The sequence below is a fragment of the Syngnathus scovelli genome, chromosome 11, assembly GCF_024217435.2.
Source record: "Syngnathus scovelli strain Florida chromosome 11, RoL_Ssco_1.2, whole genome shotgun sequence".
NCBI lineage: Eukaryota > Metazoa > Chordata > Actinopteri > Syngnathiformes > Syngnathidae > Syngnathus > Syngnathus scovelli.
Window position 1 is genome coordinate 6,650,765 of NC_090857.1, and position 19,948 is coordinate 6,670,712.

At 44.2% G+C, this 19,948-nt stretch overlaps 1 protein-coding gene across 2 annotated transcripts; it reads left to right on the forward strand.

Annotated features, from left to right (window-relative positions):
* The first annotated feature begins 4,818 nt into the window (after window positions 1-4,818).
* On the forward strand, window positions 4,819-12,851 carry gata2a (GATA binding protein 2a). 2 transcript variants are annotated; one of them, XM_049733712.2, is made up of 6 exons: window positions 4,819-4,924; window positions 5,092-5,479; window positions 6,126-6,697; window positions 8,718-8,876; window positions 11,075-11,200; window positions 11,857-12,851. In XM_049733712.2, the coding sequence occupies exons 2-6, from the start codon at window positions 5,251-5,253 to the stop codon at window positions 12,154-12,156; spliced, it is 1,386 nt and encodes a 461-aa protein (XP_049589669.1). In that variant the 5' UTR covers window positions 4,819-4,924; window positions 5,092-5,250; the 3' UTR covers window positions 12,157-12,851. The 2 variants fall into 2 exon arrangements, with proteins under 2 accessions (XP_049589669.1, XP_049589670.1); XM_049733713.2 differs by having other exon boundaries at window positions 4,820-5,479; window positions 6,126-6,698; window positions 8,731-8,876.
* Window positions 12,852-19,948: the final 7,097 nt, after the last annotated feature.

Here is a 19,948-nt window from a genome sequence, read left to right on the forward strand (position 1 = left end):
CCCGGCCAATAAACGCCAAATGCAGCTTATATTGGCTGCACAGCTCGCATCCGTGTAAATATTTCTCATTCTCTGCGCCTATCTGTCTCTATCGACCTACACGATCTCCCCCCGCACACAAATGATGCATTAGATGCATTCAATGTATTTGTTGTGCAAGTTTGAAAAGGCGGCGATAATCTGGGAGCGAGAGATAAGGAACACCAATTTATTCAGCGGCACTTTGGACCCCCGCTTCCAGCCTCGGTCGGTGCTGACACCCCCAGCAGTTTGCTGATAACGATTAGGCCATTTATTATCTTCACAGGGAACAAAGATTGCGTGGTGCCCATGAAATATTACCCGTGGTAATAATCAGAAGGAGGGGAAGAAGAAGAAGAAGAAGAACCCTGGCATCTGACGCAGTGCATATACTATTTGAGTCATCTCAGAAGGAAAGAGGCGCACACGCACAGAATTATTATTATTATTATTATTGTTATTATTATTATTAATTTGTTATTATATGTAAATTATGAGCTCTCGGATCATTGCTCTGCATGGTGAGTTTAAACCCAGAAACAAAAGCATTTAATTCAATCGAAACTCACATTTATTTTTTTGTTCCCTTTTCTGTCTGAGCCTTTCAGCCTTTCTTTCGCCTGTTTTGTGAGCGTGTGCACTCTGGGGAGCACAAACCCGGCATGAAGGGCTCGCGAGGCTTGCGGGGCTGCCTGCATGGCTCCTCTTTTTGCACCTGCCCTGCATCAGCGACGCGCACGAGCGCAGGTCGCGTGCAGGAGATTTGAGGGGCTTTGCATGTTTTACAAAAGTTGGGAGATGCTGTGGCATATAAAACACACACACACACGAGGAGGGAGGGACAACCGTCTTTCTTATTTAACACGGCGGGGGGATCTCTAACCAAAAATGGCAACATCATTTTATTTTCACCCCAAAAATAATAAACATGATACAATTTTGTGGGTTTTTCTTATGTGTGGGAGGGGGAGTTCCTTTACATTTAAGATTTAAAAGTTTGTCAAGACAGTCTGTTCAGTCAAAATATGACTTTTGTCCATAATTTGAACGACCACCATTAGGACGTAATTGGCTTCGTTGAGTTCAGAAATATACAATTGAGTAAAGTTATTTTACTTTTAAAAATTGCGTCGCGTACACCACGAAACAAAAATGTCACAAAAATTGGTTGCACTGCGCCAATTGTTCTGCCTGCGTTGCTGGTGGAGAAAGAATTTGTCGTGAGTAAACAACCTTGATCATTGTGTGTATTCCGAAATTGTAAGCAAACATAATAATATAATAAAAATAATGAGGAAAAAAAGGTAACAGATACATTACTTTGAAAAAAATAAAACAAAGCAAAAGAGACACAAGTTCACATTCTCAGGAGGAGGACGAAGTCGTTACAAAGTTATCTGTCGGATTAATTCAGTGCGGGATTTAAATTATTATTATTTTTAATCCCAAAACGCACCTGATGATGTGTCAGTAGCGAATCAACACGACCACTAACTCGCACATTCTCGCGAGATCTAAATACAAAAATCTGTCACACCTTCGGATTGCAATGAATTCCTCCATTCCAGCCTCGGCTATCGGCACATTTCTTAGCCAAACATATTGATTAGTAAAGCGATCAAAGCTGAACGTTTTTATTTATAGGCAACTAGTCGGCGCGTGAGTATCCCTTTAAATGACACATTGCTTCCCTTTTCAGATGACTGCAAGTGAAACTGAAGATGCAAAGCTGTCAGGTGGAGGTCGAGAGGATGTTCCCTTCACTGCCTGCATTTTTTTTTTTCTAAAAAGGATGCCGAATGCTGCTGCCTTGCACAAGTGAGCCTACCTAATTGTATGGACGCACAAGTTTGTGCTGCTATTATTGAGCCTGCAAAGCCAGCGTGCACAGAAGAGCGCCAGACCGAGCACACACCACACACTGTCTCGATTTCACACTCGCACTAGCCGCATGCATGTATATTTACGCACGTAAACACCACTACTTCGCAGCCGATTCAATTCAAAGCTACAATTACGTTTCGTCCGGTGCAGCTCTTGGAAAGAAACGTCTCCCAGTAAGATGGCGAGTTTGTTTCTTTTTGATGACATATGACGGAGAGAAGAGCCTGAAGCAGTGAGTGGGTGAGTCTGTCTCGTTGTGGGGCCATTTCGGCGTTTATAGTCTTTTTATAAATTTATGATCAAATAAAACGTTTACCCTGTTTGATATTTTTGCTTCGTATGTATATACAAATAAATAAATAAATTTATAGTACAATTATATATATATACATGATTGTACTTTAAATATCAAAATATAAAGTACTGTACTGTATGTTATTTGTGGATCGTGTAATAATGTATACATTATACTTCCCAGAATAAAAATAACACTATAAATCATAATAATAGTGTAGACACATGTTGCCTCAGGCTTTGCTCAAACCAAAAATAGTCATCATGAAAGGGATGACTGTATCATCATCCAGATATTAATGACGACAAAATCTCCAATTGTTACGCTTCACATTGCATAACGAGTGCTGTGGCCAGCTTTCATGAGTAGAACATGAGAGGCTGTGGGGAGAATAACAGCATGTTGTCACTCCTACTGTCTGCACGCTTGTAGAATGCCTCAACCTGACAAGTCCGTGAAAAGAAAGAAAAAAGCGAAAAATGACAAGAAGCTCGCTCTCCAAAGGTATTTCAAGTTCAATGCATTCGGAACTAGTAATAGTATGACGGTGAGCTGACAGATTCCTCATAGCACCACCCAGACCTCATTCACGGCAGATAGAGGCTCTTGTGACTGGGTGCTGGTGGCTCCAAAGCCCCTGGGTGCCCCGGCTCCATCTAATTAGGCGTGAGGAAAGGGGACAATAATGCTTCAGCTGCTCTGTGTCATTCTCCTCTCTCTCTGCCTCTGCTTATCTTCACAAGCCCCACATGGCTCTTCTCCCCCCCCTAGCTAAACACACACACAAAGAGTGCACACTTTTGAACAGTCACACATCTCCACTCTGGATAATGATGGATGACCGTGCCCAATGGGAGCAAACAGGTAGATAAAGACGATCCCATTTAATAATAATACCAATGTGGATGGGAATGATAATCTTGTTGTTCATTAGTGGCTGTGGCGATACAGTTGTTACACGCACACACACACTTTGAATCCCTTGCATAACATGCCATTATTTAGGATAGCATCCCTCAGTGAAACAATGCTACTATGTCCTTGACAAAGACCCCCGTCCTCACAATCACTTCACCCTCAACTCGTCTTTTGTTCTAGCGCAGATACAAATGGGATTAATGAAGGTAGAAATGACAGAGGGCTAAATCCTGCTGAGTAATCCATTTGGCAAACATGACAACGACAATGGGAATGCAGCAGCATGTCTGACGCTCCCTCCCTGGAAGGCCTCATTTAAGACATGGAGAGTGCTGCGGCTCTTTCTTCCCGGCAAGCAGAGCATTATAATTCACTCGTTTAGAAGCGGGAGTGCATTTAAACACGCCGGCTCCTCACTCCACCTGTCAGTGTGGCCTGGCCCGGTGGAATGTGAGTTATTCAGGTGGTCACTATTCTATACTAATTTGTTGGTTTTTAGGGGTTGACAAGCTCTTAGGGCTGAGCTCATCAACTACCTCCCTCTGGCAACATGCCAGTGATTTAAGGACTGTGTGCTGACTGACACACACACAGACACGCTGATTGTTGCACGGTCGTTAGGGAAAAAAGGGGGTCTTTTACCTGAAGAATTTGTCAAAGTATCACAATCATCCCCCCAGTCCCATGCTGCGTGATCACGTGACGTCAAACTCCGGCGTCAGCGTGGCGCGAGCCATTCTATACGACCTTCCAAATTATTCCGTCAATCAAATGTCCCGCCACTTTAATGAAATACATAGAAAAACAAATGATACGAGATGCAGACATTGCGGTGCATACTGTTTTTTGTTTCTTTCCACTATAACGTGCATTTGATTAGTGTGGGTAAAAACAGGCAGCCCCTTAAATCGTTTGTTTCATTTGTTTGGAGTGTTTTGAATGGGGCCCTTATGGAGACACTTCGATGATCAGCATATAGGTGAAACCTTGCGCCCATCCCTGGTGCCAGACGCAGAGAAAAGGACGCCATTAGTATGCAAACGGTGTTTGATAGCCCAGTCGCCCCCAGACAAAAAAAAAAAAAAAACCTCTGTTTTCACAAGTGGAATGCTCTGCTACTAATTAAAGACAATTAGACGCTGCGAACAATGGGCCAGAATGTGGGGTCATAAATCGACTCCTCCTCTTATTGGTTTTAGAGGTGCTAAACATTTGCATAACAGCGGCATACCAAAACAACACGCACAATTATCGCCCGCTTTGTATGACTCATTCAGCAATTGACATGATTAGATTTCTGCAAGTGGGTGTGAAATCTATCAAGATTCCTTTAAGTGGTGCGTTCATTGACGGCTTCAATAAGGTATGGAGTCGAATTTGCGTGGAATTACATTTTCTAAATAATCATATTAGAGGGATCAGCGGGTTGTGCGGGAGCGCTGTTGAATGTGCGTCTTTAAAGCGCTAAAAAACGATTATCGGCGGCCGATTGCGTCCTCATTGTGAAGCTTGCCGAGAGACTGGAGATATTACGCTGCTGATTGAGAAGTCTTTCATTGGCATCGAGAAAGAAAGAAAGAAAGAAAGAAAAGGCAGAGAGCAGCCTGGATGCTGCGAGCCAATTGCGGCAGTGAGTCTCACGATTGGGCCGCAGCACAAAGCCCCGCCCCCGTGCGGCTTGATATGGGAATTTACTGGCGCCAGCCGCATCAGTCCGCGCCACATCTCATTAATGATCCCGAGCGGTGCGCGGATCAGGAGGCTGACAAGTCCAAACTGCAGTCAGCTGATCGAAAACTGCAACAGGTTAGAGAGACGCAAGAGATATTTGTCGTTTCATTTTCGAAAGGGGAAAACGGCGCTCATTTTCTGTCTGAATCTACAAGCGCGTAATGCATCTTCTGTTCCATCGTTAGCCATTTATTTTTGTGCGCTTTGATTTTTAATAACGTGATTTCTTTTTTTTTTGGTAGGTGAAACGTAGTCGAGCTGGAGAAAAAGGAAGACCGCATTGTTTGAGGATTCTTTTTTTTCTGCATTGAATAAACTCGTTCAAGACTTTCACAGTGGACGCAAACAATATTTATCAGGAGGATTAAACTTTCAGTGGACGGCAATCTAGCGTCTCAGCCATGGAGGTCGCAGCGGCAGATCAGTCCCGGTGGATGGCGCACCATCATGCCGTACTCAATGGCCAACACCCGGACTCGCACCATCACGGCCTGAGCCACAACTACATGGAGCCCATGGCGCCTTTGCTGCCACAAGAAGAAGTAGACATGTTTCTGAATCACTTGGACTCTCAGGGGAACCCCTACTACACCAACTCTCGGGCCAGGGTCACCTACAGCCAAGCGCACGGTAAGATGCGCAACTTTTGGAATTATAGAGATGCCTGGGGGAATATGCGGAAGAAAATATATTTAGAAAATGTATTTTTAGGAGATGCTATTAAGGGTTGTCTTTTAAAAAAATATTCTATAGCGGGGGGAAAATACCGAATAATAAATCATGTGTGTAAGCAATTCGGCCCAAAAGTCGGCGGTGACATTTGCGTGTATATTCAGCAACATAAAAGGAATTTCTATGACAGCAGGAGGAAAGGGAAGTGTGTCATTTAACCCCTCTGTGCTGGGGCAGGAGTTTGTGAGGGGAGAGAGAGAGAGAGGCACTTCCCGGATATAAAATAAAAACCGCAAAATTACTAATAACAATCGTTACTCCGAGAAGTGCACGCGATGTAAAGATACCGGCCTGAAGGGGAGACGCGCTGTGCTTCGAACGCGTAAAAGAGCATTTTGTGTTTTATTCCACTGAGTGTGCGTCTTCTGCATGTCACGATAATTTGGTAGCAGGAGAAATATTCGATTTTCTTTCAATCATTCTGACGCAGGGACATTTTGACTGTTAACTTTGGCTAATTGTGATAATTCAGAGGGTATTTTAAGATTTCGTTTGGACGCATTTCGTCAAACAACAAATATGAGTAAGCTGTCTGCGATTTCAGCTCGCCTCACTGGGAATCAGGTCTGCCGACCACACCTCATCCACAGCCCTGGCATTCCTTGGCTGGACCCCGGGAAGGCAGCCCTGTCCGCCGCGCACCACCATAACGCATGGGCGGTGGGCCACTTCAGCAAACCCAGCCTGCACCCCACCAGCTCCGGCTATCCTTGTAGCAGCAACACCGGCACTGCTCCGGTGTCTTCGCTCACTTCGGCCACCCACTCCAGCCCGCATCTCTACAGTTTCCCCCCCACCCCGCCGAAAGACGTGTCCCCGGACCCCGGGCCCACATCGCCCACCTCCACGTCGACCCGAATGGACGAGAAGGAGTCCCTCAAGTATCAAGTGTCGCTGACGGACGGCATGAAGATGGAGAGCTGCAGCCCTCTGCGCGGCGGCCTGGCGTCCATGAACGGCCAGGGCCCGGCCACGCATCACCCGATTCCCACGTACCCGGCCTACCCTCTGCATACACCCCACGAGTACAGCGGCAGTCTTTTCCACCCCGGCAGCCTGCTTGGCTCGTCGTCCAGCTTCACGACGAAATGCAAAAGCAAAGCCCGGTCGAGCTCAGGTGAGTCTCTTTATTACATTCAGCTCGTTTTCCAAAACACAAATTTTGAGTTTCAGTGCACGGTTAAAAATTGTAAAAAATAAATAAGAATATTGCTTCGAAAAGTACCTTTTAAAACGGAATAAAGTGAGACAAAAATACCAAGTATATAATTCAGTGACACACACTCGCAGAACCTCGTGCAACTGAAAAAAAAATGCTAATCTTTTTCGATGTTTAATTGTTAAAATTTCAAATTAAATATGTACACACAAAACATATAATGGAGTGTTCAGTATGCTGATATTTTTTTAAATTTGGCAACGCGTATCAGCGTTAACAAACGGGATCATGTCGCCACTAAGGCATGCACACAGGCAAAAACGCAAAATCTCAACAGAAGACATTTCGACACTATTTTATGAAATTGGAATATTTAAAAGAAAAAAAAAATCGAAATTATTTCCAAGCCTGCACTTGAGAGCTTGATGCGTTTTGCAACAATGCGGTCAATTAGTAGGCGCTGTGTAACAAAATGCACGTCTTGAACGTGACACTTGAGCAGATATTTGCTGGTCGTGCTACGAGCTTGTTTTGGTTTTAACGTGCCCTCCATTGCACTTAAAAACTAAGGAGTCACGACGCCCTGGCTCCTGCCATATCCTGTATACCTTCGAGTGAACAAATCACGACCTCCACCCCTCCCCGCAGCCTCCCCATGCTAACAAAGAACAGGCGACAGAGCCCCGCTGTTTGTGTGCTTACAAAAAAAAAAAAAAAAAAAAAAAAAAAAAAAAAAAAGCGCGGAGTCGAGCAAGACCGCAGCAGGGCAGCGGCGTTATCTTCTTTTCTGTATTACACAATCATGATGAACATGCATTTGTTTACTGAACGCTACAAAATGTTATTTGCAGCAAGCAGATCATTTATTTGCACAATTAGCTAAATTAACACACAATAAATGCTTTATACATTTATTGTGTGATCATCTAACTTGTCACTATTTGATTTTTAAAACAAAAAGTGCCCCCTCATTCTCAGGCGATGCTGCCACTCAGACCATCTGACTGATGTGAGCTTTTATAGGTAAAAAATGTTGTCTTGTGACATTTTAATAGGAGCTAGCTCATAATCGGGAACACATCGGAGGTGGCATTAAAAGGCGCTTATCAGTTAAAGTGGATGTCCAGTGCGGGTAAATGTTGATTGACTGCTGTACAAAATGCCACACTGACATTTCAGCTGTCGACACGTATACTTTACTGTGGCTTCCTGTTGAATTAGCCTAAAAAAAAAAAACTCTCCGTCTACCTTTTTTCACAGCTTTCATCTTCCCATTTTTAATTTCAACACTAAATGTTGCGTAAGACGTCAGCGCTTGCTGATGAATATTTCCAGCTCTAATGACCCATCTTAATGGGCTCGCCGGACTTGCGAAAGACTCGAGAAGTAGACGGGGGAGCTACAAAAAGGACCGTGGCGCATTTCAAAGGGAACAAGGTTTTTCGCTCCATTGTGGAGCGAAAGGGTGGGACGATGGGTGTCGCTGGTATTATATTAGTAATAATGAGGTCGTACTCTAGGGATAGGGGGATACTTGAATTAGAAGAACAGTTGAGCAATAGGCCATTTGAAGTCAACTGCTATATGAGAAGGAGAGCAAAGGAGAAAAGCGTGTTTAGCGTCAGGTTTAACCGAAAGACAATAGTTCCTTCCAACAGTGGCCATTAACACGTTTACGTACTAACATTTCTTATCTCGGGAGTCCCCTCGGCAGATGAAGTCCTGTGCTGTATTTTTCTCGTTCTTGACACCTCTTGACATTCGGACTGGGCTTCCCCTCCCTGCATAAGTTTACATCGCTCTCCATGACTAAGTTAATTACACACATATGCAGTGTGATATGAACACGTCACAAGACTCAGGCTGACTTCTGGGTCACTTGGGTCCGCTGAGGTCATCAGCAGTGAACAGCCGCCATTGTGTGGTTGCCCAATTGATACATGTTTAATTATATAAAATTTCTTCTTGTCCCCTCTTGAATTATATGCAGAGGGCCGTGAATGTGTAAATTGTGGTGCCACGTCCACTCCACTATGGCGGCGGGATGGTACCGGCCACTACCTGTGCAACGCCTGCGGACTGTACCACAAGATGAACGGCCAGAACCGACCGCTCATCAAGCCCAAACGTAGACTGGTGAGTCCCGCTTGCATGTCCGAGGGACCTCAAATATGAGCAAAAAGCAGATGCCGTCGACACAATTGCAGGAAAGTTATATTTTCCCTATCATCTTCCTGGAATTGTTTGTCCCTCTCACCCCCTGATGATCCACCTACATGGCTCGTTACAATACTGCTACTATTGCTATTGTTCCTGCTATCATTATTGCTGCTACTTCTGATACTGTTACTGATAGCGATGCCCATGTTGCTTTCGTTTCGTTGGAGTAAATGACAGTACGCACATGGCCGTGGAGCTATCACAATGTTGTGGCAAATGTAATTTTGAAAAACACAGAAAAGGATTATTACTGGATTTGAAAAGGCGGATAATGAATTTAGAAAGTAATCATGTGTAATTAGTAACAGATCTGGAAAATATGTTGAATTAATAATGAAACAAAAAAAATGCCCGCTTTTTAATTTTATTCCTTCCTTTAATTATGATACACTGTAAAAAACCCAACTTGGATTAGTTTGTAATTTAAGTCGGAACAGCTTTAAAAAAATTTTTTTTGACTATTAAGACAACATTTTTGGCTAGCACAACAAAGCAAGCAAGTTGTTTGCTCCAAACTATTTTCAGAATTGGTTATCCTGTTTATCTTTAAGTTGGGGAGGACAATAAAAGGCACAATTGTAAACTGTAAGTAGAACGTAAACTCCATTTTCTTTCTTGTCAAATGCGGGAAAGGCGATTTTCACAACTCAAAATTACCAACGTCAAATATTAATCAAAGTTTGTTGCCTTGAAGTTACAAATTAGCGTGTGGGCTGTGTCCAACTTGATTAAATGAGCTGTACGGCACATTGTTTCCATCAAATTCCCCCCCCCCCCCCACCCCAACACTGGCATTTTGTGATGACAAAATTCCTTGAGGTAGCTTTCCTAGTCAAAAAGTCCATTCCATTTTCCATTGGGCCGGCTGCAGCTTTTTGCATTTCCAACTCAAGTGTTTGTCAGAGCCGTGTTCAAAGGGGCATCCAGTTGTTTCCTATCCGGATATCTGCCCGGCCCAGATAAGGAAGTCAGGCTCCCGGCTGTTTCCGCTTTCACCCAGCACGCTGCATTCTCTCTGGCCAGACTGACATATACTGTAAAGAGATTATCGCAACACTAGAGGAGCCGCTTATGCGCTCCGAAGAGATGGACCGAGAGGGGCGAGGATTGGAAAATACACGGATTTATGCTCTTCTCGTGTTTATCATTCTGCGTGCACAACCGGGATGTTCGGCTTTCTTAAAATGTTGACGTGATTGTATTATTTCGCATAAGAATGAATCGGAATGCCGTCGGTTGGTACATGGACAAAAATACTCGCACCTGGGTTTGATTTAAAAAGGGGGAAAAAAAAGGATGCTTCTCTAACACAGCACCCGCAGGGTTCTTGCATGTAAAGTTAATGTTTCTTATTATGTGTGTAGAATTGATCTGCAATGGACACGGCAGTCTAATGCCAGGTGGGGGCTGCGGGTTTTGTGTGGCTCGCTTTCCAGCATATTTGCTTAGTATAAGATGCTAAGAATATTCGACAGTGACAGTTTTTTTGTACCAATCCTGTATATCTTGACAATTTTTTTTGATGGGGGCTTAAAACACCAATTCAAGTTGGAATAACTTTTAAATTATGGACATGGTGGCAACAATTTTAGTTAGCACAAGGTAAGCAAGTTGTTTTCTCCAAAACAATTTGCTGGGATGTTTATACTTGTATCTTTAAGTTGGAGGACATAAAAGGGCGCAATTAATTCTGCAACTTCTTATTTCAGACAAATCCTCAATCGCAACTTCTTATTGTTTTGTTAAAAATAAGCGAAAGCCAATTTTCACAAGAAAAAAAAGTTGAACTGTCCAGCTAAGAATTTTACTCAAATTTGTTGCCTAGAAATTTTTATTTAACTTTTTTTGCAGTGATGGGAATGATCTATTATTCATTTTTCATTCTTCTGCTTCTAAAAATAAATCTTGCAAAAATTAGCGCCGTATCTAATTTAAAAGAAACTTTACGAGCCTTCAAAATGAATCATTATATTTCATTAGACTTTGTTTTTTGTAACAACAAAAAAGCCAGGAAGGTTTTTATTTGTGACTAGCCGGAATATTCATTGTGCTGCATCGTCAACAAGTGAGTATGTTTGAACTGATGATTGAAGGCATTTTCTCTTTTCCCGCAGTCCGCCGCTCGACGTGCAGGCACCTGCTGCGCTAACTGCCAGACCACCACCACCACCCTGTGGAGGCGCAATGGGAACGGAGACCCAGTGTGCAACGCCTGCGGCCTTTACTTCAAACTGCACAACGTAAGTAGCCCCCCCAAAAAATACACAGTGCACCGTTCGGGAGGGGAGGGGAGGGGAGAGGAGGGGGGGGTCGTTAACTGGTCAAGTGGGCGGACAGCTTGTATCGATTTAGGAGCGGAGAAAGTGTGAGCGTGGAGCAAAGCCAGCTCGCCCTGTCGAGCAGAACCCACTGGCCATCCTCCTTTTTTTTTATTATTAATCCATCGTTGTTTCAATGGGGGCGTTCCTCCCCTGAGAGGCTGCGGGGTGGGACCGTCATTCAGTCTAACGGCGTCGGTTACATTGACGAGGATTTGTCTGAGGCTGCTCCTTTCAGATCCAGCCAGGCCCTCATCCTCATGTATTCAAATTGAGCAAGACCACTGTTTGCTTTTGAATTAAACAAAAGCCAAACACTCCCCTGACTCACCTTCTAATTCAACTATAGTTTATGCAAAACAGCTGCTCATTATTTATAGCATATCGGTTTGAATTAGGCATTTGAGTGCGCTGAAAGGAAAAGCGATGCGAGCCGATTTCTTGAAAAAATACATGCAGGGGTCCAGAAATTTGTAAGTAAAAAAAAAAAAAAAAGCACGATTAAAATGCGGTATTCGTGACGCGTGTGCAGCTCTTTTTGTCCGGGCCGTGTGGCGCTAATGTGCCGCTCCCCGCAGGTCAACAGACCTCTGACGATGAAGAAAGAAGGCATCCAGACGCGTAACCGCAAGATGTCGAGCAAGTCCAAGAGGAACAAGCGATCCGGCGACGGCTTCGAAGAGCTGACCAAGTGCATGCAGGACAAGGCCTCTCCCTTTGGCGCTGCCCCCGGCCTCACCAGCCACATGACCCACATGGGTCACTTAACCCCCTTCAGCCACTCGGGACACATGCTGCCGACACCCACGCCCATTCACCCTTCATTCGGCCCCCCCCACCACACCAACCGCTCGCCGGTTTGGGCAGAGCCCCACTGAACTTCTTTCTCTGTTTGAGCCACCGCGTTGCCACGAACAGTCAAGGCCCACCCTCCCTCACGAGAAGCCACAAACCGAGCAGACTTTTACAGCGGTCGGACCCGAGCGGCGCTCAGTCGGACTTGATAACTGCAGTTTAGTCGGAAAACCACAAGGAGCGGGACTCTGTGAGGAGCTTTGCGTCTTCTCGCTTGTCGTTCTTTCCGCTCACTGTGGTACTCGCCTCTCCTCAGTCATCGACGGAGGGCTCCAAAAGTTGTCCCCCCCCCATCTCCTTATATGCGCTCCCTCTTGACGCTTCAGTGCTGGAAATGAAGGCCTGGCTGGACATAAGCGGCAACATGGCCAAACACACAAAGCTGTGCTCTCGTCACATGCTGGATTGTGCACCAACACACTCCTTTTTAATAATGGCCTTTCATGGGGAATACAAGACAGTAAATAGAGTGTTTATAAATGCTTAATTGCTATTATGGTTGTTATATTTGATGTTATAATTATTGCTACGATAATTTATTTTCACTCTTTAAGCTTTTGTCAAAGACATATTGGAAAGTGTTTTGAGTTTGATTTCATGCTGATGACGCAAAAGGAAAACACTGACCTATAGATAAAAATTCCCCCGAGCTGTACGTTTTTATCATTTTTCCATCTCACAAAAAGTGACGAAAATAAAGTTTAATACTTAAAAGATATATCACCGCTTTCTTAAATGTGGTCTGCCTCTTTTTTTTTTTTTTAAACTTGCTTTTTCAGCACAGCTCTCCTTGGGGGGTGACCCCAAGGAACCTGTTCTTTGCAATAAGAGAGTACATTTTAATTGCACATCCACTACAGTAGGTGGCAGCCATGCTCTCATTGGCAGAATATAAAGAGACTATTAGATCTAAGATATCATTTGGGATTTTTGGGGGGGTTTTGCACAAAACCTCAAATCACATTTGTGTTATTTTAGCGGACTTATTGAGAAGTAACGGTTTGAATAAACTGTTGCCGCTGAGTCATTCAATTTTCAGTGGAGAGTTGGAGGGGCTTGAAATATATTGTCCTTCCTGAAGGGGGGGGGGGGGGAATAAAATGAACCTCAATGAAGGTGATACACAAGACAACAAGTTCTCTCGACGCTAACCCATCAAAGTGGATAAACAAAGAATGAAGAAGGCTTGATTCTTAAAATCACAGGTGATATCCTATGTGTCAAAGGGAAGCTCTGTGACCCCCAAAGCGTGGAAATGGGTTGGTCATTCTCCTCGTCAATCTATGATGGCGCGTTGTTAAGAGAAGGCGTCTTTGTGGAACTGGGCCCCAGGCTGGACCATTAGGCAGACTCCAAAAACATGAGCACATGCTGGAATATGCAAAGCCCAGGTAGTGCACACTATACACTCCAATTTGCGCCGACAAATACTGAGTCATGAGAAAAGTTCAGCGGGAGTCTCTGTGTCTCCCCTTGCTGGCTGCCGGCTTTCTTGGCGAGGGTGATTGGAGTGAGAGGAAGGACAGCGGGTCTTTAGCGGGATGGAGAAGAGGAAGGAAAGGCAATCAGGCGACCTGAGCAAACACGTGGGGGTCTGCTCTGACCGTTTACTCACAGATGTGCACGCAGCTGAGGCTGCCAGGAAGCAGGCGTCGACTGTTTCTCCCTCATGTCATCCTTTTTTCTTTCTCGTTGTTTGTTTTGTTCATGTTTTTCCACTCTCCCTCATTGCTTTCTTTTGTACTTTTGAGTTGGCAACGCTTCTCTGCTTCTCTATTTTTGTTAGTATCCCCCCACCACCCCCCCCCCCCCCTCGCCCCTCCTCTCTCATTTGGAAGATTACAGTCAAATAATGGGCTGAAGAGATTTTGAGCAGAGCCAACCATTAATGAGAGCTCGATTAGGGACAATTAAAGGTCATCGTCATTGAGTTTAGTGTGCCCTCGCACACTCGAGAGACAAACTGACCGATTAAAGAGTCTAAACAAAAAGTTGACCATTACCCCTCATTGAACTCTCCACCCGACTCACATCTGCTGCAGAGGTTGTTCTGCTGGGGTTTCCCACAGGCTTGATAAGATTCAATTGGACAAAAGTGGCCTTAAAGAGAAAGTGTCCTTTTTTTTCCTGGCTGGACAAAGCTCTGACTAGCATTTACATTGCAGTGAAAGGAAATACCAAGCTATCTTGAGATGGAAAAGAGGCAGTAAATGCAGAAGGGGCCCCAAAATGGAACCCTGTGGAACACCATATGACAGTGGTGCAAATTGGATGTCCTCTGAGCAACCAAGGCTCACCAAAGAAGAAAGAGGACCCAAACCACTCGCTAATGTCCACCTGGTGCCCAACGAGCCACTCATGATTAACATTTTGATGGCATCACAACGTCAAAAACATTGGTATGGGTGATCTTTCTTTTAAAAGCCACCATACAAGTTTCAGTATGCATGTGCAATCACATCTTGACTTTCTCGCCAACTAAGTATTTTAATATGACAATTTATGGTAGTGATTCAGCAAGTCTGTCTAGAGCAACAAATAAAAGTGAACAAGACATCCCTTTGCAAACTTACCTCATGAATTATGTGACACAAAAGAGCCATAAAATAGGATGTTACTTATCTGTCCTATCAGCTGCCTTCCACAGCACAGATGAAGTACAAAGATCTCAGATGCATTGGCGGGGTGAACTTGGCGGCCACCTAGATCAGAGCAAAAGAGGTTTACGACCTCAACCTGGAACTGGACGTTTGGGCTCATTCTGAATCCCAACCTCCCTTTCTACCTCCCACCCATCTCATCCAGTTTGCTCTTAACAAATCCCACTGCCACCACAACTCCTTCCCCAAATGTAATGCTCCATCTCTTTGTGTCCCCCTGCAGAACTCCCACTCGTTTCTTGTCTCCCGCTCCCCCAGAGTATTTGTTTTTTCATCAAATTAAATTAGAGGAATCAAAAGGTATCCCGGGCATCCTTTCACTAAGTTGAGTTAGGGAGAGAGGGACGGCGAAGATGAAAGGAAGTGGAGTGCGGTTCAGACGCAGGTCTTTGTGCGTGTGTTGCAATTTGGGGGTTGACCTTTGCCTGGGCCTAACTTAAAAAAACCATCGCTCCTGCCAAAGACCCCTAGAAGGATATTAAAGCAGCAATGGAGGACAGTATCGAGAGAATACAAACAAAAGGCATGTTTTCCTGCCGTTTTGTTTATTGACACTGTGAGAAAGCAGAAGTTCTACTTAAGCTATGACAAAGCACTGACTAAGCTCTTTACTGCCTCAAGCGTAAAAGTCACCAGTCACCGTGAAGATACATAAAAAGAGCGTTTGGACTTCAAGGATGACGAGAAATTCATAGAAATTTGGTATTTCTATGAATTTCTCGTCATCCTTGAAATCCATGTCATGGTTTCTGGGAGAAGAAAAAATATAAGTATCGACACCTTCAATGGAAAGCTTTGGAGCAATTCTCAGATCGGTTCACATAAAATTGTCGTGATCGAAAAAATGTCAACAGTAAAAAGTGACGCTCAAAGAGCTGAGAGCAGATAATCGCTGATGACCTCTGTTGACAGGAAACAACCGCATCCTGACCTGCCAGAAGAGCCAATCTCACCACCGATCTCTCCGTACGTCAGAAATGAGTTCGAAAAAGTCAAATGGGTTGAAGATCTTGCATCATTTTTCCTTTTGATGAACAATATGGCCTTATGACCACGTTTAGAGTACAACCTGTTTGCTACTTTCAAAAGAACAAAGTTGATTACATGTACAGGGTTAGAATAGCTTTTAAATTTTCATTTTTTTAGTTTCTATTTGGTTTGGAGTTTTGCTTTTATAAATGTAGCTAGATTTAATTGGTTAGCGCGGGTTCGTTTTTACAATTAATTTATTTAAAAATAACATTTATGATCGCCGATAATTAACTGCCTCGCTACTTTGCCCTGACTATTCTTGGCCGACATAATAATGATCCACTTGGCTGTGCTCACCGGGCTCCCAGCGCCAACCAAAAATGGTCAGTGTCCAGGCACAATACAGCCTAAAATGAACCATTCAGTTTCCATAATCACGTGAACACAAAGCAATTCAAATTAAGAACATTTGAATTAGCATCAGTCATATGACTGCTTTTCACATTCTTTTCAGTTCACCCATTCTTTACCTGATTACTCAAGTGTGAAATCAACTACAAGCTAGGTAGCTGTGCAGCATGGCCATGCTTTCTCCCATTTTAACCCACAAAGGAGGTCAGTCTTCTCTCTGAGGGGACAGCGAGCATTTAGGATGTTCACCTGGGACAGTACAGGTAGTATTCAGGCCTCATTGTAGCATGCTGTAGCCCCGCCCCTGATCGCCTGCTCTCGCACACAAATCCATCACTACAGTCTGAAGACAAATGAGCCCATTCAGACTAGAGAGCAAGTACAGTACTAATGTCTTGGAGGGCTCAAGGGAATGGAGTCTGAACTTGCCATCCGCTTACATGCCTGTATAATGTCCTCCACCATTACCAGCACTCCCATCCACCCAAATCACTTTCACTGGCAGGTAACTGGAGAAATGTATGAGTGGCTTCAGGAGAGTTTGGCCTGTTTCCAGGAAAACCAAGAGGAGGACCCTCCCCTGGATGGATCCCAACTCGTAGGGAAGAGCGAAGGAGGGAAAGGGAGGACAGTTGCCGCCCACAGAGACCTGCTGGGCCTCGCTTAGGTTGTCCGGCTCTCTATAGTGGGCTAATGATGCTTGTGAGGGATTAAGTGACATGGCCTTTCTTTGGCTCCCCTAAAGTCATTCTCAAGCTTACCTCTTTCATAGCATTTCCTGTCAACAAAGCTCGGTTGCATTTAAAGACCAAGGTTACAGCGAAGACAGGCATGTTGAAGGGGAGATATGGATGGAAAATTTTTGCAGACGCTTAAAAGTCAATTGTGAGTCATAGAGGTCATTGCAATGGTAGGATTGAACTTCAAGTACTTGTGTGGTTGGACCAAAGTTTGGTGAATTGAACAGCTTGCAGTTCGAGTGGAAACTAACTTTCTAAGAAAAAAGGCAAGAACAGCCATTTTGGATTCTTCATTCAAAGTGGGATCTGGAAGGCCTCTGTTGCCTTCCCTTTGCAATTGGTTGGAAGGAGTTTCCTCCATGAGAGAAGCCACAGTGACTCACTACATGGAGTGGCCTCCAGGCTAATTTATATTTCTGCAATGAACTGATGGCCTAAGATAGAATGTTGGTCCCAGCCCTGAACCAAAATAAAGCGTACAATGTAACTTGACGTGCATATGAAACCTCCTCCTTGTATGACATCAAGCACCTGTCAGGACGGAGGGCAATTTTCTTTTCCCCCAAACATGTTTCAGAATGCGCGTCCAGTCCAGCAGCCATTACAGAAAATTTTCAGAGGCACAAATTATCAGCGGCATCATGTGAATTTACACACGCACACGAAGCCTATCTGTCGATGATCGCTATGAAACGGCATTGTGCTCACTCATTGGCCCAGTGGGATGTTGCAACCCCAGCACCTTACCGGTTCTTATCTCTCCAGAGCAGACTGCGGCCTGATACGAATCTGTCATATTTGTCGGAAAGAAAAGACACCGTGGTGAGAGCAAGATGAGCAAAAAAAAAAAAAAAAACAGGCCAGTGACAAACTCACTTGCCTGCGGTTTCTGCATGACGCTGATAATTTGCTAGCTTGTGTCAACGAAATGGTCGAGAGGACTTCACTTCGGAACGACACGTCCGATCTGACACACTAGCATAGGTGTCAAACTTTAGGTCAGGGGGTCAGATATGGCCCGCCATAAATTGTGCATTGACTTCATCTGTCAATACTAAAATTACAAATGATCTTCACTTTTGCAAAAAACAGACATATTGCTAGCAATGTTTATTACCATTCATCTTTTTAAAATATTTCAAAAAAGTTTTGCTCATCTTTGATTTCACAACTTGGCCCTTCGAAGGAAATTATGATTACAATGCGGCCCGTGACATAAATGAGTGCGACACCCCTGCACTAAAGGAACAACTTGCCTTTGACTCGCATGTGGACATCATTCTATTCCTGATGATTGGAAGCATGTGCTTCTATTTATTCATACCCCAAATATCAGTTCAGAGTTTAAAATGAATGTGATCGAAACAAAGCACAAGGGATAGAAAACCAGACGTTGATCCTTTCTCATCAAAAGAAGGTCAAGTGAGCAAGTACAGTCCCAATCCTCTCTCTGTGCTCCATTTATCATTCCTGACTGCTTCTTAGCTTGCAAGTCCATCATTAATTGGCATCAAACACAAATCTAACCACACGACACACACAGAAGTACACACGGGGACATTTGTGTAAGGAAAACATCTAATCCAGCTTATCCACGCCGCCAGCCCAACAACTAGTGACACAGCTAATCACCAACATAAAAGGTAAAGACAAGACTAAATTGACTGATAGAATTATTCAATTTGCCCGTCTGATTAAAACATGCCGCCACTGTTATGGTTCAGTGCCGGTCGTCTACCAGAAAGGAAAAAAAAAAGAGGCCACAAGGAAATTAATTTAAAAGTCAGTCATCTAAATGGTTTCATTCAATTACCGGCGCAAATAAAAATGAATTATAAAAGGCAAGTTAAAAAAAAAAAAAAATGTATATGAGCTTCATGGCAAAATAAGGAAAGCACTTCAGCATTCTTGAAACAGGAGACGAATTATCCAAACAAGGGAAGTTCTCTACTGGAACGCAAGACGGAGACTCGTACGACACTGTCTCCAATGTAGCCACGCATGCCGGATACAACTCATGTGACCCCGAGTCACATGATCCTGACGGCCTTCGCTCCTAGTGTGACCTCACGGCGCAGGGGTCAAAGTGAAGTGCGCCGAGACGTTAGGGCGAACGGGCGGAGGAAGGCAGAACGGGACGCGGGCTCTCTGATTTGTTTCCCTGGCAAGATGACAAAACTGCACGGAATGTTGTGGAAAAGGGAAAGAGAAGTGATCAAGAGCTCAAGGAAAAGGGGGGAAAAATAGATGACAGACACGGGGAGGGGAGAAAAGCTCAGCCTGGCAGTGCCTTCCATTGATTCATTTCCCCTCTCCTACTCTATTAACATTCTTTCTTTGTCCTTCGTCACTCTTTTGTTGCACAAGCAACTCAACGGCACGCTGGTTCGGATTTTCTGCTTCTTTCCGTGCCTAATGAAAGGAAAAGCGTCACGGCGAGGCGCTTCTCTGACACATCAGTCGCAAACGTGTTGAACACAACTAAAACTGTAATTCATCTCAGATAGACACACACACACACAAGCGCGCACACACGCGGGAGACTGGAAAGAACAACAACATGAAAAACTGAAAAGCAGTCACGAGCGCAACCGGCTGCCTGTGTCAGCTGCATTTCACAGTGGTCTATCAGAGCGCTAACTCCTCGAAAATACACAAACGGAGCGTCGGCTAACACACAAACACCCATGTCCCAAGCTGCGTGATGAATGCCAAGCGACAGCAGGAAGAAGCGGCTGTGATACAGAGCCAAAAAAGCAGCCACTCTGCTTTTAATCTCATCATTTCAGTTTACTAAGTGAGAAATATGGAAATAAAATGGATATTACTCAGACCCTCTCATAGATAGGAAAACCCTCTTCAGATTCGATGAGAACCAAATGATTGTTGAAATATGAGCAAATTATTCACACCTTCAAAACCAAAAGCAGAACCGGCTCAGTGACCTAGTGGTAGAGTGTCTGCCCTCAGACTGGAAGCTTGTGGGTTCAAACCCCGGCCAGGTCATACCAAAGACTATAAAAATGGGACCC

Excerpts from the sequence above, each read along its gene's own strand:
- gata2a (XM_049733712.2), top strand. The coding sequence starts at position 5,251 with ATGGAGGTCGCAGCGGCAGATCAGTCCCGGTGGATGGCGCACCATCAT. Across the intron at positions 5,480-6,125 it reads CACCTACAGCCAAGCGCACG|CTCGCCTCACTGGGAATCAG; the intron begins GTAAGATGCGCA and ends CTGCGATTTCAG. Across the intron at positions 8,877-11,074 it reads TCAAGCCCAAACGTAGACTG|TCCGCCGCTCGACGTGCAGG; the intron begins GTGAGTCCCGCT and ends CTTTTCCCGCAG.